Here is a 25884-nt window from a genome sequence, read left to right as displayed (position 1 = left end):
GTTCGACTTCACTTTAAATATAAATCATGGTGGAATGGAGCTTTGGAAAATGTTTTATGTTTTTGTTGAACACATGATACTGTCTTGACGGGAATTTGAGGAGTAAAGATCATTTGAATACCTTTTTTTTTTACTGTAGTACTTAGTATTAGTTTTCTTAAGTAAATCCAACAGTTAAGTCCAAATGTATTGAAGCAAACAACAGTTAAGTTCAGTATATTGTAGTGAACTGAACATTGCACATTTATCAGTGAAGAAAACCAGACAGTTCACATTTATTGAATTCAAGCTTATTTTTAAATACTAACATAAAGTTCAAATATAGTTAACAATATTCACAGTAAATTCAAATTGTTTTATTAATATTAATAGTAAGTTCGTATTTATTGAATAGTATTAATAGCAAATTCAAATTTATTCAACAGTATTAGCATAAGTTCAAACTTAAAATATTAACATTAAATTTAAATTTAATGAATAGTGACAGTAAATTACAATTAATTGATTAATATTAACAGTAACTTGAGTACATAATTATTGAAGACTATTAATAGTAAGTTAAAATTTATTTTATTTAACAGTATTAGCATTACATTCAAAGTAAAATATTAACATTAAGTTCAAATGTAATGAAGAATATTGACAAAAAGATCAAGTACTCATAGTTATTGGAAGGAAATGTTTTATTTAATGACGCACTCAACACATTTTATTTACGGTTATATGGCATCAAACATGGTTAAGAACCACAAAGATACTGAGAGAGGAAACCCACTGTCGCCACTTATTGGGCTACTCTTTTCGATTAGCAGCAAGAGATCTTTTATATGCACCATCTTACAGACAGGGTAGTACATACCACAGCCTTTGATATACTAGTTGTGGTGCACTGGCTGAAACAAGAAATAACCCAATGGGCCCACCGACGGGGATCGATCCCAGACCAACCGTGCATTCAGTTGTTTGTCTAAAAATAAGTCTTGGCAAGTTTCACAAACAGCCCCCACCCCCTCAAACCCCTCCCCCCCCCAAAAAAAAAACCCAAAAAAAACCCAAGATCTCAACAACCGTATAACTTAATTCTTTATAACTTAATTTAATTCATCTACACATTGATTTACAACATTAGGTACACAACACAATAAACCTCATATGTGTCTTGCAGTGACTGGGTGAAGTGCTACCTGTCTGTTCCCAAACTGGATTCAAAATGATTTATCTCAGCTGCAAACCCAGGTCAGGTCAGGTCAGCTTAGAGAGTTTTACATGCACATTCAGAGCATGCTGTTGTAGCACACGCCTGTCATGGGCACAGGTGTTGGTCTTGTCCAGCTCCCAGTCCAGGACAGGAAAGGTGTTGGTGTAAATGGGAGAGGGGACCATCTGCACTGGTAGGTGCAAGATAGCACCAGCAGCCCATAGTATTAAGCTAAAAAGAATGGTGTTATATCTACCTTATATAGGCAAAAACAAATAATATCACTGCATTAACCATGCTAGATATAATACAGTAAAAAAAAACAAATGTATGATGTAAAATAAAACATGTAATTTGTGTATTGTGTGTATGGTGTATGTCTTAATAAACCATAATTACATGGAATGTTTCTCATGTGCATGATAAAGACATTTTTCAGCTAAATCTCTATAGCGTGTATATACATATATATATATATATATATATATATATATATATATATATATATATATATATATATATATACACACACATGTAGTGACATCACTCTTGAACAAGGACCACCTCCCTGTCTTAAAACACATTTGCTGGGAAATTTAGAGGATGTGCCCAAGACGGATGTGCTTGAACCTTCAGTGGATGTAAACCGTGTCAAATGGTTGCTTGATTGGTTGCTTTATTGATCAAGGACTATGCATAGCCTATATATTAAGTATAACTTTCTTTCCGCCCCGAACCCAGTCACTGGTGAAGTCGGAGTCTGGGCCCGGGATGGGCGTTCCTGAACCCTAATTGGATATGGGCACACATAAATAGAGTTCCTATCCTATCCTAACTTTCTTTTCATAAACACTATGTACATCACAGTAACAACACAAATAAAATAAAAGATTTAGCAAAGGAAACAAAAGGCTGAAAAGCTAGTTTGTAAATAATTTGAAAAGCCTGTATTTTGTTGTTTGATGTTGTTGCTGAGTTAGGCCATTTGTTTATAATATAGGGTATGTAGAATCTATTGTCCTATAGACGAGGTAACTGGTAGTGATTCATGCAGGCAATTACAACTTTGCTAATAATACTCTTTCAATGCTGCCTAAAGCAGAGATATGGTTTTCACTTTAGAAAATGGTTTTGTCATTCAGATTCAGTGTAAAAGATTTTTTACATATATTTTGGACAGTCAGCTATACTCTTCGACACTATTAATAGGTTTGCACCAAGAAATTATGGCCCATAATTGGTTATGGTTGGATGAAATTTGTGGCCATGTGATTGGCTCTATTGATCGACTCAATAATAAGTACATTGTACTTCAGTTAAGTGTTTCATTTGGAACACTAAAAAGACTGTTGATATTGTATGATACATACATGTTTGCTTAGTTTTCTTAAGTTGGTTATGTTGCAATGGAACCATATTTCAGTGTTGAAAAAATAGCAAAACCTGGTGTAGATGTTTACTAACAGTTCCGTCAAATATTGGTATAAGATTGTTCAATATAACTAAGACTGCACAAGATATAAACCTATCGGCTCAGTATAGATGTGTAGTCGTCATTCCATGGTTTATTCAGGTGTCATGTCACTACATTAATTTTGATCTCTCATTGAAAGAAGACTTTTGTTGACAACTCATTTGAAATTTAAACATACTTTTTAATTTAATTAACATAATTTTATAAAATATTGTAATATTATGTTCTGGTACTCTGTACCTCTGTGTCCTCATTTGATACAACGTTATTCAGACTTCAGTATCCCTTTATATTTTACATGTTAGTATTTTAATTTCACTTGTAATATTCATTTTTCTTTTTCCAGGCATCATTTCTTACACTGAATACCTGTTTTTGCTGTGTGTCCTGACAAGTAAGTTTATCTTTTATTATATTGACTTCCTTCTCATCAATTCTTACAGATGCTGTGGTACGTTCTGTTCTGCCTTTTGCTACTAATACTAACAGCAGGCAGTATCTTCGATGAAATTAGTTTCTGATATAATGTCTTTACATGCATTGCAATTACTAGAATGGAACTTTATTTGAATTCCAATCACATAAAATGATACAAAAGCATATAAGTAATGCATGTGTGCAATATGTGATATATACTAGTAATAGCTCTACATAGTTAACTATATGGATTAGCTTGGTATGTAAATGCTATTAAAACATATCTCAGAAACATATAGTAACATAACGGTATTAACATCCATGCTTCAAAACAGCTCATGGTATATAACAATGTATGAAATGTTCATGCTGTGATGTCATATTGTCAAATCATGATGACATCATTTTCATTGTGGTTCCAGTTATATTTCAAGTTAGTTACACAATATACCAGGGACCTAATTCACTAAACTCTCGCAACTTTGAGATCTCACAGTGCAATGCTAAAAGACTTGCAAAGAGGATACTTTGTTGTCTAGCAGAGCCTAAGAGAGCTTTGTGAATTAGGCCCCTGAATTTTAGTATAGGTGAAGACTTGGGGGTTTTGGGGGGTTTTCTGAGGAAATACTTATACATCTATATTTGATCTCTGCAATGTTTTGTAGATTTTTTTTACTCATCTTATTTTCAACTCTGAATGAATGGATGGATGGATGCACGCACTCATGAATTAGTCAATATAATAATGAGTAAAATTCAGTAAGTGAATAAAACTTAATTGATGAGTGAATGAATGAATGTTTAGCAATGCACTACATCATTGCTTATTGGGTCCACAAAATAGTGAACTTGTTTATCTGTACAAATTATTTTGGTGGGTCTGCGTTTTGCCCAACTGCAGCAGGCCTCCGAGTGTATGGCTGTGCTACTGTTAGAGTGGTTCCAGACAAGCTGCAAAAGTCATTCACATGTATTAAGCCAATTTGAAAGAAAATGTTTGATAACCCCGCCAGTGATAAAACGCAAATCCAGGCTGGCAATTAGCTGTGACCTCATTCACTGTGGTCGCTGAGGGTTAACGTGCTTATTTCTTAGGAGAGGAATTCAAATTAAATCTTTGCTTATCACTTGCAGAGTCCCTGTTTTGACTCTGAGCTGATTAGATCCATCACCATGAGACTACTTGAGTCCTCCAACAACACGTGGAGCTTGTGTTAAAGAACTAACCTGTAAACCTTCTGACTCCATACATACACCAGTTTTTCAGCTACTAGTATTCAATACGGAGATGCCAAATATTCACAGTCTTTAGCTTTATCTTTAGGTTTATCTTGCCAGTTCAAGTTTGTGTGGACAATGACCATGTTTGTAACATTTGGAACAACCTATTCCTGAGTCTTAGACTGAAGTCTCTGGCAAAGCCAGAGGTTGTGTCCATGACATATCTCTGACAGAAACAATAAATGAATGAGTGTTTAATGACACCCCAGCACAAAAATACAAATCGGCCACTGGGTGTCAAACAATGGTCAGACAGAAGCATGCCAAAAATGACTTTCATCCACATCCACTATTATTGAATCGCCATCTTCGGTGATGTAACAGGTTAACTTCAGATCTTGTTATCAGCTCCCACGCAGAGTGCATATCAGTGGCAACTACAATAACTTCTCTTTCACTAACCACTAACAGCCAACCATTAATCTGGACAGCCCAGAAACATACAGTGTGGCAACATGTCTGCATGACATCACCTAATTGAATATAAGCATGTGTTAATAATGTTAAAGTGGAAAATGACAGTTTGCTTCTCTACAACTTTAAAAAAATATATACAAAAAATTTAACTCTTTAACATTTTGATGTCAAGTTTGACAGTGTTTTTTTTTTTGAAGTGGTGATTTTTAGTTGCTTACTTGTTTGTTTAAATAAGATCTGGGATGTGGCCTGTTCATCAGTGTGTTTGTGGAACATACCATCAGTGACAGGTTCATGCACCTCTGGATGATGGGTTTGTCAGAAGGCTTCCATGTTGTGTACATGTATTTACCTTTAAGATATACTGATGGAGAAAAAAAAAGGAAAGGAAACACGTGTTTGAGAGTATATTTAATTCACTGCCAAAGTAGTTGTAAACACTGAAATTAAATGCACAGATGTAATGTGGAATTGACTGCCAGTAACACATTTTAATTGTTAATACTGTGGATGAGGGTTTTGGCAGTCAGTGTTAGCTGTTGGGGCAGGTTTTAGCTCAGTTGGTTGAACGCTTCCCTGATATGCTTGTGTCATAGGATCAAAGCAAATTGGTGGATTCATTCAACTGATTGGGGTTTTTTCTCGTTCCAACCAGTGCACCACAGCTGGTCAAAGGTTGTGGTATGTGCTTTTCTGTCAGTGGGAAATTTACATATCCTTGATCAAATACTGGGAATCTCCTGCAGAATCCGGGAGGGTTGACAGGTCTGCATATAAAAGACCTCTTGCTGCTAATGGAAACATGTAGCAGGTTTTCTCTCTATGACTATCATAAACTATATGTAAGAATCACCAAATGTTTGACATCCAATAGCCGATGATTAATTAATCAATGTGCTCTAGTGGTGCCATTAAAAGTGTTATATGGATAAAGTTAAATTGGTCAGTGGATGAAGACTAACATTAGAAGTGTTATATGGATAAAGTTAAATTGGTCAGTGGATGCAGACTTACATTACAAGTGTTATATGGATAAAGTTTAACTCGGTCAGTGGATGAAGACTAACATTAAAAGTGTTATATGGATAAAGTTTAACTCGGTCAGTGGATGAAGACTAACATTAAAAGTGTTATATGGATAAAGTTTAACTCGGTCAGTGGATGAAGACTAACATTAAAAGTGTTATATGGATAAAGTTAAATTGGTCAGTGGATGCAGACTTACATTACAAGTGTTATATGGATAAAGTTTAACTCGGTCAGTGGATGAAGACTAACATTAAAAGTGTTATATGGATAAAGTTTAACTCGGTCAGTGGATGAAGACTAACATTAAAAGTGTTATATGGATAAAGTTAAATTGGTCAGTGGATGCAGACTTACATTATAAGTGTTATATGGATAAAGTTTAACTCGGGTCAGTGGATGAAGACTAACATTAAAAGTGTTATATAGATAAAGTTAAACTCGGGTCAGTGGATGAAAACTAACATTAAAAGTGTTATATGGATAAAGTTAAACTCGGGTCAGTGGATGAAGACTAACATTAGAAGTGTTATATGGATAAAGTTAAACTCGGGTCAGTGGATGAAGACTAACATTAAAAGTGTTATATAGATAAAGTTTAACTCGGGTCAGTGGATGCAGACTTACATTATAAGTGTTATATGGATAAAGTTTAACTCGGTCAGTGGATGAAGACTAACATTAAAAGTGTTATATGGATAAAGTTAAACTCGGGTCAGTGGATGAAAACTAACATTAAAAGTGTTATATGGATAAAGTTAAACTCAGGTCAGTGGATGAAGACTAACATTATATGGAAGTGTTATATGGATAAAGTTAAACTCGGGTCAGTGGATGAAGACTAACGTTAAAAGTGTTATATAGATAAAGTTAAACTCGGGTCAGTGGATGAAGACTAACGTTAAAAGTGTTATATGGATAAAGTTAAACTCGATCAGTGGATGAAAACTAACATTAAAAGTGTTATATAGATAAAGTTTAACTCGATCAGTGGATGAAAACTAACATTAAAAGTGTTATATGGATAAAGTTTAACTCGGGTCAGTGGATGCAGACTTACATTACAAGTGTTATATGGATAAAGTTAAACTCGGGTCAGTGGATGAAGACTAACATTAGAAGTGTTATATGGATAAAGTTAAACTCGGGTCAGTGGATGAAGACTAACGTTAAAAGTGTTATATAGATAAAGTTAAACTCGGGTCAGTGGATGAAGACTAACGTTAAAAGTGTTATATGGATAAAGTTAAACTCGGGTCAGTGGATGAAGACTAACGTTAAAAGTGTTATATGGATAAAGTTTAACTCGGTCAGTGGATGAAAACTAACATTAAAAGTGTTATATGGATGAAGTTAAACTCGGGTCAGTGGATGAAAACTAACATTAAAAGTGTTATATGGATAAAGTTTAACTCGGGTCAGTGGATGCAGACTTACATTACAAGTGTTATATGGATAAAGTTAAACTCGGGTCAGTGGATGAAGACTAACATTAGAAGTGTTATATGGATAAAGTTAAACTCGGGTCAGTGGATGAAGACTAACGTTAAAAGTGTTATATAGATAAAGTTAAACTCGGGTCAGTGGATGAAGACTAACGTTAAAAGTGTTATATGGATAAAGTTAAACTCGGTCAGTGGATGAAAACTAACATTAAAAGTGTTATATGGATGAAGTTAAACTCGGGTCAGTGGATGAAGACTAACATTAGAAGTGTTATATGGATAAAGTTAAACTCGGGTCAGTGGATGAAGACTAACGTTAAAAGTGTTATATGGATAAAGTTAAACTCGGGTCAGTGGATGAAGACTAACATTAGAAGTGTTATATGAATAAAGTTAAACTCGGGTCAGTGGATGAAGACTAACGTTAAAAGTGTTATATAGATAAAGTTAAACTCGGGTCAGTGGATGAAGACTAACGTTAAAAGTTATATGGAAAAGTGTTATAAAACTAACATTAAAAGGTTATAATGAGTTAAACTCGGGTCAGTGGATGAAGACTAACATTATATAGAAGTGTTATATGGATAAAGTTAAACTCGGGTCAGTGGATGAAAACTAACATTAAAAGTGTTATATGGATAAAGTTAAACTCGGGTCAGTGGATGAAGACTAACATTAAAAGTGTTATATGGATAAAGTTAAACTCGGGTCAGTGGATGAAAACTAACATTAAAAGTGTTATATAGATAAAGTTAAACTCGGGTCAGTGGATGAAAACTAACATTAAAAGTGTTATATAGATAAAGTTAAACTCAGGTCAGTGGATGAAGACTAACATTAGAAGTGTTATATAGATAAAGTTAAACTCGGGTCAGTGGATGAAGACTAACATTAAAAGTGTTATATAGATAAAGTTAAACTCGGGTCAGTGGATGAAGACTAACATTAAAAGTGTTATATAGATAAAGTTAAACTCGGGTCAGTGGATGAAGACTAACATTAAAAGTGTTATATGGATAAAGTTAAACTCGGGTCAGTGGATGAAGACTAACATTAAAAGTGTTATATAGATAAAGTTAAACTCGGGTCAGTGGATGAAGACTAACATTAAAAGTGTTATATAGATAAAGTTAAACTCGGGTCAGTGGATGAAGACTAACATTAAAAGTGTTATATGGATAAAGTTAAACTCGGGTCAGTGGATGAAGACTAACATTAAAAGTGTTATATGGATAAAGTTAAACTCGGGTCAGTGGATGAAGACTAACATTAAAAGTGTTATATGGATAAAGTTATAACTCGGGTCAGTGGATGAAGACTAACATTAAAAGTGTTATATGGATAAAGTTAAACTCGGGTCAGTGGATGAAGACTAACATTAAAAGTGTTATATGGATAAAGTTAAACTCGGGTCAGTGGATGAAGACTAACGTTAAAAGTGTTATATGGATAAAGTTAAACTCGGGTCAGTGGATGAAGACTAACGTTAAAAGTGTTATATGGATAAAGTTTAACTCGGTCAGTGGATGAAAACTAACATTAAAAGTGTTATATGGATAAAGTTAAACTCGGGTCAGTGGATGAAGACTAACATTAAAAGTGTTATATGGATAAAGTTAAACTCGGGTCTGGATGAAGACTAACATTAAAAGTGTTATATGGATAAAGTTAAACTCGGTCAGTGGATGAAAACTAACATTAAAAGTGTTATATGGATGAAGTTAAACTCGGGTCAGTGGATGAAGACTAACATTAGAAGTGTTATATGGATAAAGTTAAACTCGGGTCAGTGGATGAAGACTAACGTTAAAAGTGTTATATGGATAAAGTTAAACTCGGGTCAGTGGATGAAAACTAACATTAAAAGTGTTATATAGATAAAGTTAAACTCGATCAGTGGATGAAAACTAACATTAAAAGTGTTATATAGATAAAGTTAAACTCGGGTCAGTGGATGAAAACTAACATTAAAAGTGTTATATAGATAAAGTTAAACTCAGGTCAGTGGATGAAGACTAACATTAGAAGTGTTATATAGATAAAGTTAAACTCGGGTCAGTGGATGAAGACTAACATTAAAAGTGTTATATAGATAAAGTTAAACTCGGGTCAGTGGATGAAGACTAACATTAAAAGTGTTATATAGATAAAGTTAAACTCGGGTCAGTGGATGAAGACTAACATTAAAAGTGTTATATGGATAAAGTTTAACTCGATCAGTGGATGAAAACTAACATTAAAAGTGTTATATAGATAAAGTTAAACTCGGGTCAGTGGATGAAAACTAACATTAAAAGTGTTATATAGATAAAGTTAAACTCAGGTCAGTGGATGAAGACTAACATTAAAAGTGTTATATGGATAAAGTTAAACTCGGGTCAGTGGATGAAGACTAACATTAAAAGTGTTATATAGATAAAGTTAAACTCGGGTCAGTGGATGCAGACTTACATTACAAGTGTTATATGGATAAAGTTTAACTCGGGTCAGTGGATGAAAACTAACATTAAAAGTGTTATATGGATAAAGTTAAACTCGGGTCAGTGGATGAAGACTAACATTAGAAGTGTTATATGAATAAAGTTAAACTCGGGTCAGTGGATGAAGACTAACGTTAAAAGTGTTATATGGATAAAGTTAAACTCGGGTCAGTGGATGAAGACTAACGTTAAAAGTGTTATATGGATAAAGTTTAACTCGGTCAGTGGATGAAAACTAACATTAAAAGTGTTATATGGATAAAGTTTAACTCGGGTCAGTGGATGAAGACTTACATTACAAGTGTTATATGGATGAAGTTAAACTCGGGTCAGTGGATGAAGACTAACGTTAAAAGTGTTATATGGATAAAGTTAAACTCAGGTCAGTGGATGAAGACTAACATTAAAAGTGTTATATGGATAAAGTTAAATTGGTCAGTGGATGCAGACTAACATTAAAAGTGTTATATGGATAAAGTTTAACTCGGGTCAGTGGATGAAGACTAACATTAAAAGTGTTATATGGATAAAGTTAAATTGGTCAGTGGATGCAGACTAACATTAAAAGTGTTATATGGATAAAGTTAAACTCGGTCAATGAATGAAGATCGGTGCATGTACTATGTGGGCAAGATTAACTCCTATTTTAATGACATACTAGTAATCAAAGAGAGCTGCATTTGTCATGTGGTATGGTTAGGCTGTTCAGCACTAGTCTTGAGAACCAGATTTCAATCATTTGGTTTCACTTTATGCATAACATGTTGTATCAGGGAATGTGGTTTATACTGTTGCTAGCTGACTTGGTGTATCTGTGAGAGTAGATCAGTGAGATGAGATCTGTGGAGTTATTATCGCTGATACAGGAAATAGATGATCTGAGGTGTGGATGGAATACAACAGCAAACAGTGTCTGAGTTATTCCACGCAGGCTTGTTTTGTCTGTCTTCTCTTGACCTGGACATTGTCGGTGCAGTCTGATGATGCTTCTGGTTTTACCTTACACACAAGCACGATAACAATCTCCCAGACTGGGAAAGAATTTCCAATAACCATTCTCCATTCTCAGATGTTTCTTGTTCCACTGTGCTGATAACATGGGTTGTATCGACTATGTTCTGGGAGTGAGTGAGAGAGAGACACACACAGAGAGAGAGAGAGGAGAGAGAGAGGAGAGAGAGAGGAGAGAGAGAGACACACAGAAAGACAGAGAGAGAGAGGGAGGGAGGGAGTTGCTATGAAGACTGTGACCCATAAATTTGTCTTGATTTAACCCAGAGAGACAGAGAGAGAGGAGTTGATATGAGGGCTGTGGCCCATGAATTTGTCTCGATTTAACTGGAAAGAGAGACAGACAGAGAAACAGACAGAGAGAGAAAGACAGACAGAGAGAGATTAGTTGTTACGAGGGTTGTGACCCATGAATTTGTCTTGATTTAACCCGTTCATAAAGTCGTAAGTTCCCAATGTGTTCATGCGACAGTCATTTGCATTTGAATGTCCTGCAGGCAGTTGTTAAATGAAGCTTTGCACACTTACAGGCATCACTGCCATGTGAATAACAGTATCACATGACACGGGAGGCAGGTCGAGTTCCATGGGGCTGAAAGAGGTACATCTTCTCAGACACTGCAGGTCACACTGGGTTAAACTGGCTCTATGACATCACATATTAAAAAGCCTCTAATTTTACCCACTGCTAATATTACCCTGAGAGGTACATATTTTACCCACTCCTATTAAAGGTAATCAGGTTGGAATCTGGTTTTAAAGGACTAGCCTAAGTTTTCAGCCTGAGCAACTCTTCCATTAATTTTTTTTTTTTAAATCCTGCAAACAAAATAAACACACATCTTGCTTTTTCCTGGGTCTTTTTAAAATGCTATCTTACTTCAACATGTTTTTGTTTTGCCATTGAATTTTTTTTGTTGTTGACAAAAATTGATATTGAGATAAAACAAATAATTATGATGTCCAGAAATGCATTAGTTATAGACATAGTCATATTCTTAAAAAAAAAATATATATCTATATACATGTATATAAGTAAATTGTAAGTTTAATAATGTAAAAATATTTTATTTCACGAAAAACTTTAATTGCATGATAGTACGACAACATAAATCCTGTATTTGACTCTTTCCTAATGTCTGTGGGATGTTGCATATAAAAGATCCCTTGCTGCTAATCGAAAAGAGTAGCCCATGAAGTGGCGGCAGCGGGTTTCCTCTCTCAGTATATGTGTGGTCCTTAACCATATGTATGACGCCATATAACCGTAAACAAAATGTGTTGAGTGCGTTGTTAAATAAAACATTTCTTTTTTCTTTCTTTCCTAATGTAGCCTGTTACATGTCTAATACTGGCTTGTACAATAAAACATTAAACTCTGGACTAAATCTGTAACTGACTGTGTTGTCAGCTATTTATGTACCTTGTACTTCACTGCCTTGTAAGCTTGTCGAAGCTTCAAGAAGGTATATTATTTGTCTATGTCTGTGTCTATCGTTGTATGGTTGTAATTTAGTGGTTGAGTCTTACTTGAGTTGAAATGTGTTATATAATCAGTCCCCCTCATTGGACCCATTTGTTTTTGCCTATTCTATCCAGCCAGCTGTTCATCCATATATTAGATGGAACAAATGTACCTAATTAGACAAACCAAGAAAAATCATGTGTAATGTATATTAGTCAAATATCAAATAAAATATGGCAGAGAGCATAAATGCACTATAAATGAATTGATGAATGTTTGACATAAAAATACACAATGGGTGTCAGAAAAGGTAAAATGTTGGTGAAAGTTTAAAGTATAAAAGTTAAAATTTCAGTTTGTTTAACAACACTACAGCTCATTGATTTATTAATCGTCAGTTTTTGGATGTTAGTAATTTAATAATTCCAGAGGAAACATGCTACATTTTTCCATTAGTAGCAATAGATTTTTACTATGCAGTTTCTTACAGATGGGACGACACATACCAATCTTGTGGATATACCAGTTATTGGGCACTGGTTGGGACAGGAAAAAATCCAGTTAGAATGGATCTACTGAGAGGGTTCATCAAACAGTACAAATGCAGAATATGTTGGTGAAGCATCAGACATACACAGAGCAAATTTGTAATATTATAATGGAAGAAGGCAATGCTTTATTTAACGACACACTCAACATATTTTATTTACGGTTATATGGCATTGGACATATGGTTAAGGACCACACAGATATTGATAGAGAAAACCCGCTGCCACCACTTCATGGGCTACTCTTTTCAGTTAGCAGCAAGGGATCTTTTATATGCACCATCCTGCAGACAGGATAGCACATACCACAGCCTTTGTTATGTCAGTTGTGGTGCATTGGCTGGAACGAGAAATAGCCCAATGAGTCCACCGACCGGAATCGATCCCAGGCCAACCACACATCAAGCGAGTTGTGTACCACTGAGCAACGTCCAACCCCCTATTATTATGATGAATCATCAAGCAGTATAAAGGAAAGGCAACGAATACTGATTTAATGACATCTTAGCACATTCGACACTCATGGCCATTTGATGTCTAAGAAAATTAGGGGAAACTTAATGTGCCGTATAGGTTAAGAACTCCTGAATAGCAATAATGGATCTTTTATACAGGATATCACATACCACAGCCTTTGATGTACTGTCAGTGGGTCACTAGCTGGGATTGATCCAATAACCTATCACGTCTCCTTTCCCCTGCCCCGCCCCCCCCCCCCCCCCCCCTTCCCCCATTCAAACAGTACACAGCCATATCAAACAATACAGTCAGTGAAACACTATACACTACATGTACATCGGTGGTTCATCAAATTACAAATGTCATGCTCTCAAATGGTTCGTTTTTATGTTTGGGTGTTGGTTTTAGTCTAATTGCCTAAGTCTTGTATTGAAATGCAAAAGTATTAACATGTTCAGAGCCACCCTTATTTATGACTGGTGAACTCCCAGAATTATGAATAAAAGTTTTGGGGGGGTTTTAATGAGTGTACTGAAGCACATAGATTTGTTGATTTATCAGCTATTGGGTGTCAAACATTTGGTAAATCTGACATCTATAGTCTTGGAGAAAAACCTCTCCATTTTTCCATTAGCGAAAAAGGAATCTTTTACATGCCTTTTCCCACAGGCCGGACGGCACATACCATAGCATTTAATATACCAGTTGTGGGGAACTGGTTGGGATGGGGGAAAAAACTAATCGGTCCACCAAGGGATTTTGATCCAGCAACCAAAGCACCTCAAGAGAGCCCTCTACTAACCGAGTTAGATCCAGACCCCATCTTGTTAATAAACCGAATAGCAAAAGTAAATATTTCACTCAACTATATATGTACATCTCGACCTGGTAGCTAATAAACTATGGTACCAGCTAATTTAAAGGTAGAGACCTCCAGCTGGTTAAAACTACTAATGCCTGTCACCTAGTCTTAACTAAAAGCAACTGTCTGTTAATATAAATTACAATAGATGGCCACCAGCTAGTCTAAGCTACAAGTAGGAGTGTAGACCACCAACTAGTCTAAGCTACAAGTAGGAGTGTAGACCACCAGCTAGTCGAAAGCTACAAGTAAGAGTGTAGACCACCAACTAGTCGAAAGCTACAAGTAGGAGTGTAGACCACCAACTAGTCTAAGCTACAAGTAGGAGTGTAGACCACCAACTAGCCGAAAGCTACAAATAGGAGTGTAGACCACCAGCTAGTCTAAGCTACAAGTAGGAGTGTAGACCACCAACTAGTCGAGAGCTACAAGTAGGAGTGTAGACCACCAGTTAGTCTAAGCTACAAGTAGGAGTGTAGACCACCAGCTAGTCAAAAGCTACAAGTAGGAGTGTAGACCACCAGCTAGTCTAAGCTACAAGTAAGAGTGTAGACCACCAACTAGTCGAAAGCTACAAGTAGGAGTGTAGACCACCAGCTAGTCTAAAGCTACAAGTAAGAGTGTAGACTACCAGTTAGTCTAAGCTACAAGTATGCGTGTAGATCACCAACTAGTCTTTAAGTTACAAGTAGGAGTGTAGACCACCAGCTAGTCTAAAGCTACACGTAGGAGTGTAGACCAACAGCTAGTCTAAAGCTACACGTAGGAGTGCAGACCAACAGCTAGTCTAAAGCTACACGTAGGAGTGTAGACCAACAGCTAATCTAACCACCAGCTAGTCTAAAGCTACAAGTAGGAGTGTAGACCACCAACTAGTCTAAGCTACAAGTAGGAGTGTAGACCATCATCTAGTCTAAGCTACAAGTAGGAGTGTAGACCACCAACTAGTCTAAGCTACAAGTAGGAGTGTAGACTATCAGCTAGTCTAAGCTACAAGTAGGTGTAGACCACCATCTAGTCTAAAGCTACAAGTAGGAGTCTAGACCACCAGCTACTCTAAAGCTACAAGTAGGAGTGTAGATCACCAGCTAGTCTTAAGCTACAAGTAAGAGTGTAGACCACAAGCTAGTCTTAAGCTACACGTAGGAGTGTAGACCACCAGCTACTCTAAAGCTACAAGTAGGAGTGTAGACCACCAGCTAGTCTTAAGCTACACGTAGGAGTGTAGACCACAAGCTAGTCTTAAGCTACAAGTAGGAGTGTAGACCACCAGCTAGTCTGAGCTACAAGTGATGTATATTATCTACAAATGGAGCAGTTCGTTTTAATGTACAAGGAGCTATATATTTATAGATTTGTTTTAAAAATACATATTGTAACCTAACCTGGGGGTCAAAACAGATATTTATAGACTTCAAAAGAAACTTTACTTGCATTTTGGTTATTTTTGTTGCAAAATAGATATTTATAGACTTCAAAAGAATTTTTTTTTTTTTGATTTTATATTATTACTGGAATCTTTTGATGTAATATCATTACTGGAATGCTGGATCTATAAAATTCCATTGTTTTGCATGTTTGCCCAGTTTGTTACATTTTTTATCTATAGTCAGTGGACCCATTCTCTGATTGTTGTTTTTTTCTTCCGTTCCAACCAGTGTACCACAACCGGTATATCAAAGTTGGTGGTATGTGTTATCCTTTTCTTTGGGGGGGGGGGGGGGGGGGGGATTTAGCTCAGTGGATTGAGTGCTTGCTTGTGGTGCTTGTGTCGCAGGATCAAACCACCTCGGTGGATCCATTCAGCTGATGGGTTTTTCTCATTCCAGCCAGTGCACCATAACTGGACAAAGGCTATGATATGTGCTTTCCTGTCTGTGGGAAAAATGTAGTAGGTTTCCTCTTTTGATTACGAGTCAGAATTACCAAATGTTTAATAGCCAATGATTAATTAATCTATGTGCTCCAGTGGTGTCGTTAAAACAAAACAAACTTCCTTTTCTTCTAATGAAAACATGTAGCAGATTTCCTCTCTAAGACTATATCATAAACTATATGTCAGAATTACATCCAATAGCCGATGTTGTTAATAGTGTTGTTAAACAAAACATACAATTTTATTGGAATTCTATTTTGAAACTACTAATTAAGCAAGATGTGTTACATGCTTGGGCAAGAACTATTAAATTTGTTTGAGAAAAGCAATTAAACAGTTTCCACCTCATATCACTTGGAAACTTCTTGAACAATTTCCCATGGTACATCATAGCTCTTAAATTTATATTTTCATTATTAAAACTATTATATTGATGTTGTTTGTTCAGGTAATTGGCAGATCATAGACAATAGCTTTTAAAATTTCTGGATAGTACTTCTTTGTATACAACCAAGTACTGTAAGTTAAAGTTTGTTTTGTTTAACAACACCTCTAGAGCACATTGATTTATTAAGCATCAGCTATTGGGTTTCAACATAGTCTTAAGGAGGAAACCCACTACACTTTTTCATTACTAGCAAGGGGTCTTTTATATACACCATCGCGTGTATGGGATAGCACATACCACAGCCTTTGATTGATATACAAGTCATGGTGCACTGGCTAGAACAAGAAATAGCTTACTGGGCCCAATGAAGGGATTGGTCCTTGATTGACTGGGCATCAAGTGATTGCTTTACCACTGGGGTACGTCCTGCCCTGTCGATGGGCAAATAAAGTGATTGACCATAATGTATCTTTGAAGACTAACTATTGAAATTGTTTTCTGTGGTACTACTTCAGCCCACAAAATTTGTGCTGGCAATCAGCAGTTCCATAAAGAGTGGTTCAAAACTGATCTGCAACGGCATTGTGACCACTATCAGGTACTTAGTTTAGTTATCTGTACTAAATTGCCATCACAAAATTATCTGAATCAGGGCTGCTAATATAGACAGGTAGTTGGAATCAGCCAGTAAAGTGGTTCTTTTTCGTAGACAATTGTTAGTTTTGAGGTTATTTTAATCGAGAGCTATATGTAAATGAGGGAACACAAAGCACATGTTATTAGATGGGAGATGGTTTTGTCTGGTCCGACTGGAACTCAAGTTATTGTGTTAAGTTTGTTCTTTATTGAAGTTAATTTGTGAATGCTCCCGCATGGGTCTGGCATTAAATGAAAAGGAAGAGAAACTGGGTGCATTGTAGCCTTGTAGAGGCTCAACGTCCTAGGCTGGACGTACTTCAGAGTGAGCCGGTGTGTCACCTTGTTGTCCTCAGACCCAGGGTAATTTCGCTGGACAATTAAAACCATGGACGCAGGGGCCAGTGTGAGCGGTGAGTGTAGGCCAGGTGGGTTGTCATCGCTCCACAGTAGGATGAGTGTTTTAATGCAATAAATTTGATGAACAGTTCTGTAGGTTTCATACACCTAAATTAATTCCCATTGTTGATAATGTTAACAGTTTCTGATAAAATGGATGTGTAGAATCACATTGCATCTACTTGCAAGGAAAAGTTGGGATAGGGATTTGCATGGTATTTAAAAGATTTTAAAAACAAATTTTAGTAGCTATTTTGATTTTTGAAGAAAACTGTACTTCTCTTCTTTTCTTTTTATTCTTCTTTTTTTTCTTCTTGTTTTTTTATTTATAATTGTACCCTAGCTGTACTGGTTTCAACCCCGGGTGTATATTACTTAACAATTGTATACTTTATAAAAGTATATAAATTTATTGGGAATAAATAATAGAATTGGCTCAAATCAGGGTCACATACCGGTATAACCAGTCAGAGCTGCAACTGCTACTGTTACTTCACAAAGTGCACTTCAGACTTTAACACGAAACTCTTGATTCGTTATAACATATCCTATGTTCTGTCTGTATGTTATCATGTATAAAGTGTTAGACTATGTCCATAAGACCATGTGTGCTGATTGTTAGTTTTAGGAAAGTATGTTCAAAACTGATGTTTTAACTATCTTTTTAAATTAATTATCATTTATAATTTCAAACTGGTTGCACTTTCACTCTACAGGCTGTAGTTTCTGCAAGTTTGAATCCTCATAATTAAAGTATCTCATAACCATTGAAGTAATTCAAACTGTTGTCACAGCAGTGTCGATACATAAATATTTTAACGACATGACAAATGCCCATTGGTCTCTGCCTTGTACACAGACATGGTTTTGAATAATAATGAATTTTTATTATGTTTCGTTAATAACGTCGGCCATTTGTACAGTTAGTCTGTGATTCAATACACATATAAATTTGACAATGTGTGTCGGACCAGGTTAGACAAATACCCACGATACAAAGCCACTGGGCGATGACCACAGCTTTGATTCCACTAAGCCAACACACGCTCCCGTCAATCCCATCACAAGTTTCTCTCCGTCCCGTGACAAACCCCCACGCTCGGGCCGAGACAGGTGGTCGCGTGTGTCCATCTGTCCGCTAGGACTTTCACGCGGGCCTACCTTTGTTGTAGAAGTGTGGCCTTTCTATACGATTGCTCAGGAGGGGCTGTTTTCTTCTGCAGACATTGTCATCTTAATTAGGTGGAATTTCTCCCCTATTCATGGGAGGATCACAGCGCGAGAGCACGCTGGCATTCCTAAGTCAGGTGTTTCTTTATCTTAGCCTGGAGAAGAAAAGCGACAAACATTTTCAAATACTGTACGTCAATCAGTGGAGCCCGTGATTTAAGAAAGGGGAAGACTGATAGGGATTCATCCATGTTTCTGTATTATTAGATTTATCCACTAATTCGCATATGAGGGGAAAGGAGAAGCTGTGATTTATGAGCCGTCATGTCCTCGCCTCACAGCGTGTTATTACTGGTTCAAAGTTTTACATTCCACTTAAATTTTATTAGCACAGTTTGAACTGCAAAATGAGGGTACCCTCTCCTGTATGTTATTATTTGTAAAATTATTTTACATTAGGCCTTTTCTTTTTTCCTTTTTTTTTTTCTTTTTTTCATTAGGGTTAATATTTATTAGTAAGATCTTTTTTTCTTGAACTTCAGACTGAGGCTTCTTTCTATAAACTGTTGGGTTTTTTTGTGTGTTTTTTTTTGTGGGGGGGGTTCTTTTGTCTTAAAAACCAATATTGTTGTACTGGCTCTGTGCTTTTAAAACCTTTATATGTATTCTGTGTGCAGAGGGAGATATACAGATACAGCCAGACAGACAGACAGACAGACAGACAGACAGACAGACAGACAGACAGACAGACAGACAGACAGACAGACAGACAGACAGACAGACAGACAGACAGACAGACAGTAAAGTAAAGTTTGTTTTGTTTTACACCACATGAGCACATTGATTTAATAATCATCAAACATTTGGTAATTTTGACATATAGTCTTAGAGACTAAACCCGCTACATTTTTCTAATAGTAGCAAGGGATCTTTTATATGCACCATCCCACAGACAGGATAGCACATACCAATGCCTTTGATATACCATTTGTGGTTCACTGGCTGAAAGGAGAAATAGCCCAATGGGCCCACCGATGGGGATCAAGCCCAGATTGACCATGCCTCAAGCGAGCAATTTACCACTGGGCAGACACAGACAGACAGAGACAGACACAGATAGGAGACTTGATGAAACAAGAAAATGAATATAAGAGGAGAAACTACATGGTACATCATCATCTGGCAGACTCTGCTTGTGTCTGACTGGCAGTCTTCAATGAGTCGTGTTGTTCCAAGTGTGTCTGATAGAATGAAAATCTGTTCAACATTTGCAGCATTATCTGATGGGAGAAAAAGCAGGCCATAGGAAGAACAATTGATGAATGTATCAGTGAAAACAAATATGGTCACATGGCTCTTGTACAAATATATCAAAGGTAACTAGCCATTTGGTTTTTATTGGAGGCTGCACTCTACTGGTCGGCAGTGTGAGATGTCAACCAGGTACTCTGGTCTGTCGGCTGACTGACATCCATCAAGAAACAAGAAAAGGAACGTTTGTTTAAGGACACCTCAGCACATTTTAAAACTTCAGCTTTTTGGCGTCGACACTTTGCGACATGATCCAACAAGATAGTGTTGGGAAGAGGTTGGAATTTCATCTTCGATCATCGGTTTTAATCAGTTGGCACCAACCAATCAACTTTTGATAACACAATCGGTTAGAATTATATTGACTTTAAAAGGATTTGAATTATAAGGACCACCCACCTCTTGTCGTGTTCACCGTACAAATGGCTAGTGTTATCTTTAATAACCATTTAATTTTTTCTTTTCTTCAGGTACGCATGAAAACAAATCCAAACCTCTTCATATTTTCATATTTACATGAATAATATCATCTAAACAGAAAGAACTATTACAGTTAATATTTTATCAGACAATCGATAATGGGTTTTTTATAATCGATCATCACATCGGTAGAATCAAATTGATCAATTTTCGATTATGCTTATCATTGGAACAACACTACAACAAGAAACACCATGTTCTAATACATACAGTCATGGTATTGATCACGTTCTATGGAACAGGATGTAGCTCATGCAGCAATAGAAAAGTGGCCTCGGATGCCATGGGTCGTAAGATCAATCACCCTGCATGCAAGGGATCACAAAAATAGTTACAGAAATGCATGGTGCCTAAACCAAAGCATGTTGCTATTATTAAAGTCTGCTACTGACTGTCCACATGTGTTGTTAAATGCTTTTTCTGTGACATTTTTATTAATTTCTAAAGTTTGTTTGTTGTTGCTAATCATTAGTTTTCTGATGATATTAAATGCTGATGGTGTTTGGTGATAATATTTCATTCTGTTGGAGAATGATATTTGATATTTTGTTTTTAAATCACTGATGTCTTTCATTGCTCATGTTCATTGGTGGTTTTACAAACTTTTTAAAGCTCTTGTTCAAATATCTGACTTCTGCTCTGTCTGTTACCCTTTGTCTTTGTTTATGTCTGCCGGTCTGTGAGGCTGTCTGTCCATCACATGGTCTACACCTGGGTGTATATAACTGTTGGTACACCGAATAAACTATCAAGTACGGCACACGTCTTTACCCAGTGCCTCATCCCTGACACCAATTCAAGTGACATTTGCCATGTTATGGGAACTTGGCATGGAATCAGGAGAAAATAATTGCCGGACTATTATTTCTTGAGGTACATCATAATAATGCCAATACGATAAGCATTGTTCAGCTTTGAAGTCTGATGACGTCTGAAGGCCAACATATGTTTTCCTTTATGGAATATCTGTTCATGATAGTTCAGTTAGTTGGTTGGTTGGTTATTTTTTTCATCTCCCAAGGGGATCATCATGGTAGTTTCCAGAGCAGTGTCATGTGGTGTGACAAACCATTAAGACTTCTTGCTAGAATGGATATTTAATTAAGTTCCTGTTAGACATCAATAGCGAGCACAAATTATTTTTAATTATGGATTAGTAAATTTCTATAGCGCTTAAACCTTTATGAAAGACATGTTAATGAGACATGTTAATGTACAGCTAGTAAAGCTTTTAGAAAGGTCAGAGGGTGGTTGTTAATTACAATGGAGTTAGCTGGTAACCATTTAATATGCAGCCTACCCATGCATGGCACTTGCAATAGGGTTGTATACAGTACTATGTCTTAGTTCACTGTGATTTAGTTAAGAAAAAATGTACGGCACAGAATAATATTACTGATGGTGATAGGCTGTTGGTTGAAACTTCCATTAATCCTAAAACATTTTTATAACTTTTTAATTGGGGTCTGACATATGGTTATTGTTGTACTCATTTTTAGAGAAGAAACCCACTGCCACCACATGTTACTTCAGACTAGCAGGAAGGGGACACCATTTATACTTTAATATACTAGTCGTGGAGCACTAGTTGGAAAGAGAAAGAAGTGAATGGGTCCATGGCAGTCAATAAATCATACTAGTTAAAGCACTTGAGATGCATGCTCTAACCACTGAACCAAGGAGCTCTTATTGAGAGATGAGAACACACTCCTAGTGGACTGCATAGTTTTCATTAAAAGATGACAAAATACTCCTAGTATTAGCACTTGTACTCTAACCACTGGACTGCATAGCTTTGATTAAAAGATGACAACACACTCCTAGTGTTAGCACTTGTACTTTAACCACTGGAACCGGCCTCGGTGGCGTAGTGGTTAGGCCATCGATCTACAGGCTGGTAGGTACTGGGTTCGGATCCCAGTCGAGGCATGGGATTTTTAATCCAGATACCGACTCCAAACCCTGAGTGAGTGCTCCGCAAGACTCAATGGGTAGGTGTAAACCACTTGCACCGACCAGTGATCCATAACTGGTTCAACAAAGGCCATGGTTTGTGCTATCCTGCCTGTGAGAAGTGCAAATAAAAGATCCCTTACTGCTAATCGGAAAGAGTAGCCCATGTAGTGGCGACAGCGGGTTTCCTCTCAAAATCTGTGTGGTCCTTAACCATGTCTGATGCCATATAACCATAACTAAAATGTGTTGAGTGCGTCGTTAAATAAAACTTTTCTTTCTTTCTTTCTAACCACTGGACTACATAGCTTTGATTACAAAATGACAACATATTCCTAGTGTTAGCACTTGTACTCTAACCACTGGACTACATAGCTTTGATTACAAGATGACAACATACTCCTAGTGTTAGCACTTGTACTCTAACCACTGGACTACATAGCTTTGATTACAAGATGACAACATACTCCTAGTGTTAGCACCTGAACTCTAACCACTGGACTACATGGCTCTGATTATTAATGATCGACCATCTAAATATCCATATTCATATTCTAGATTAAAGGATAAACAGTAGCCTCCTAATATACTTTCACCACTGGTCTAAACCAGATCATATTAAAGGATAAAGAAAACACTCCTAGTAGTGGCACCTTCACCTTGTGATTTTATCATTTGCAGATCACTATGTTTTTTTCCTTGCCAGTATGTGGCCAAAACTGGTGCGCAAATGTTGGGGACTAAACTACCTTTAGGAACTGTATGTACTATGGTAAATAGCCAAATTAGCACACACTTGTTTACTAACACAGTTTGGTTTGTGCCCAGCCTTCAACTTACCTTGATAATATTGAATTTACTACCCAAAGGGCACTGCTGTCGGCTGGAATACAAACCAGTGGTTTAATGAGTACATGTTTAGCTGATCTTGTACTAAACCAGATTTTACAACCTATATCTCACTGGCCAATGTTTTCATTCATTTATATTTATTTTAGGGCTTTTTCAATTAAGGTTCAAGCTCACTTTCCTGGGCACACACCACAGCTATCTCGGCTGTCTGTCCAGGATGTGAGTTAGTTATTAGTGAGAGAGAACCGGCCTCAGTGGTGTCGTGGTTAAGCCATCGGACATATATGGCTGGTAGATACAGGGTTCGTAGCCAGGTACCGGCTCCCACCCATAGCCACTCAATAGATAGGTAGGTGTAAGACCACTACACCCTCTTCTCTCTCGCTAACCACTAACAACTAACCACTAACTCACTGTCCTGGACAGACAACCCAGATAGCTGAGGTGTGCACCCAGGACAGCGTGCTTGAACCTTAATTGGATATAAACAAGAAAATAAGTTGAAAGAAGAAAGTGAGAGAGAAGTTGGTGTAATGGTCTTGCATCTACTCACTGATTTCATTAAAACTAGATCTGATGTGAACGCAGTACTTATCAGTCTTATGACAGGCTTATCAACAGCTAATGTGCATGTAAGAAAATTCCTTTGCTGCTGAGGACAAATTTAGCAGATTTCCTCAGAAGCAGCAAGGAATTTTCTTACATGCACATTCTCATGTAACAGGGCAGCTTGCATGCACCATAGCCGTTGATAAACCTGTCATAAGACAGGTAGGTGTCAGAATTATCAAAGGCGTGACATATATTCATTAGCTGGTGATTTAATTGATCAGTTTAGTGCGGGATTTAGCTCAGTTGGTTGAGTGCTCGCTTGAGGTGCTTGTGTCACAGGATCAAACAACCTCGATGGATCCATTCAGCTAATTGATTCTTTTTCTCTCGTTCCAACTATTCACCACAACTGGACAAAATGTCATGGTATGTGCCTTCCTGTCTGTGAGAAAGTACATATAAAAGATCCGTTGCAACTTTAGGAAAAATGTAGCAGGTTTCCTCTGATGACTACGTGTCAGAATTGCCAAATGTTTGACATCCAATAGCCAATGATTAATTAATCAATTTGATCCAGTGGAAGGAACGAAGAAAATGTTTTATTCAACGATGCACTCGACACATTTTATTTATATTTATATGGCGTCAGGCATATGGTTAAGGACCATACATATATCGAGAGAGGAAACCCGCTGTCGCCACTTCATAGGCTACTCTTTTCGATTAGCAGCAAGGGATCTTTTATATGCGCCATCCCACAGACGGGGTAGTACATACCACAGCATTTGATATACCAGTGATTCAATGGTGTCGTTAAACAAAGCAAACTTTAATTGATCAGTGTACCCTACTGGTGTCATCAATCAAAAGAAATTCTACATTCCATTACCTGCTGCCTGCTGCTTTCGACAGACAGTCCACATAGCTGACGTGTGTCCCCAGGACAGCATGTGTGAATCTTGATTAGATAAAAGCACAAAAATTAAAAAGGAAAACCTTTACCCTGGGGTACACAACTGTAAAGATCACAATCCAACACACGTCATGTGCCATGCCCTTTTGTGATAATAGACGTACATCTCTAGTTAAAGTGTAAATTTTTATATCTTTTTATTTAAAGTCGGTGTTTTGCACGTATATAAAGGTTATATATGATTTTGCAAATACAGTCCTCGAAATTCGCAACGGCATTTAGCAGTGCTATAAAAAAAAAAAAAAGCTGTTCCAAAACTGATCTGTAATGGCATTTTTATTATTCTTGGGTATTTACTTTGTTATTATCTGTAATATATTGATGTTGAAAGATGATCTGAATGTCAAGTGCTGAAATATAGTGTGTAACGTTTAATTATTTCCTCAATTGTTGTAGCATTATAACAGTGACAAAATAAAATGACATTTGGTTATTTTAATTTCTTATTCACTTTTGTTGGGGGTTTTGGGGTTTTTGCTTGTTTGTTTTGGGTTTTTTATGTTGGTTTTTTTTTTCGTGTGTGTTTTTGCTTGTTTGGTTGGGGTTTTTTTTTTTGTTGTTCATTTTGGGGGGTTTTGATGGGGTTTTTTTTTTTTTTCTTTTTTTTTTTTGGGGGGGGGGGGTCATGTGCACTGGCTATCAGAATCAACCAAAGTAATTGTTTGCTGGCCCCAGTCAGAAAAAAACTGAGGTAACCTCCAAGCAACCTGAAGGACTGTTTGGCTCATATTTTCAGGTGTGCATTCCTCACCTTACCTGAACATGCATATTTTGCTTTGGTTGCAATCTGCTGCACTGTCTCTCTTTGATCTGCATTATCACATGAATATTATGTTTAATTTTAAAACATGCATGTTTTAAAGACTTAACCCTGATAACACCAGATGCATTAAGCCAAAGCATGTTTGATACAGCTTACAGTCTGGCCAGAAATTGGGGGAGTCTTGTTACAAACGCAATTTCTTAAATTGTTTTTATCAGGATGTTCTATTTTAGTTGAGTACTGGATAACCGATATTCAAACAAGTGCATCATGATGCTTGGAGAACATCAACTTCTGGTTGTCAGATAGTATCACAAGACTTAAAAAAAAAAAAAAAAAAAAAAAAATGATGAGGCTACTTTAATTCTTTATGAAGTTAGAGGTGGGAAATGTATGAACTGGGGGCAGGTTGTAGCTCAGTGGTAAAGCGCTGACTTTACGGTTGGTT

General features: G+C 36.7%; 1 protein-coding gene across 4 annotated transcripts in view; it reads left to right on the top strand.

The window, feature by feature from the left end:
- The window catches only part of LOC121376012 (calcium uptake protein 3, mitochondrial-like), a 117938-nt gene that overhangs the window by 39801 nt on the left and 52253 nt on the right, over nt 1–25884 (top strand). For all 4 annotated transcript variants that reach the window (XM_041503771.1, XM_041503773.1, XM_041503772.1 and 1 more), the window contains exon 4: nt 3019–3066. In XM_041503771.1, the coding sequence (XP_041359705.1) occupies nt 3019–3066 (48 nt within the window). The remainder of the gene's footprint in view (nt 1–3018; nt 3067–25884) is intronic.

This window comes from Gigantopelta aegis, chromosome 6 (genome assembly GCF_016097555.1).
Source record: "Gigantopelta aegis isolate Gae_Host chromosome 6, Gae_host_genome, whole genome shotgun sequence".
Taxonomy (NCBI): Eukaryota; Metazoa; Mollusca; class Gastropoda; order Neomphalida; family Peltospiridae; genus Gigantopelta; species Gigantopelta aegis.
Note: the sequence above shows the minus strand (reverse complement) of the source record. Positions and strands in the feature narration are given on the sequence as shown.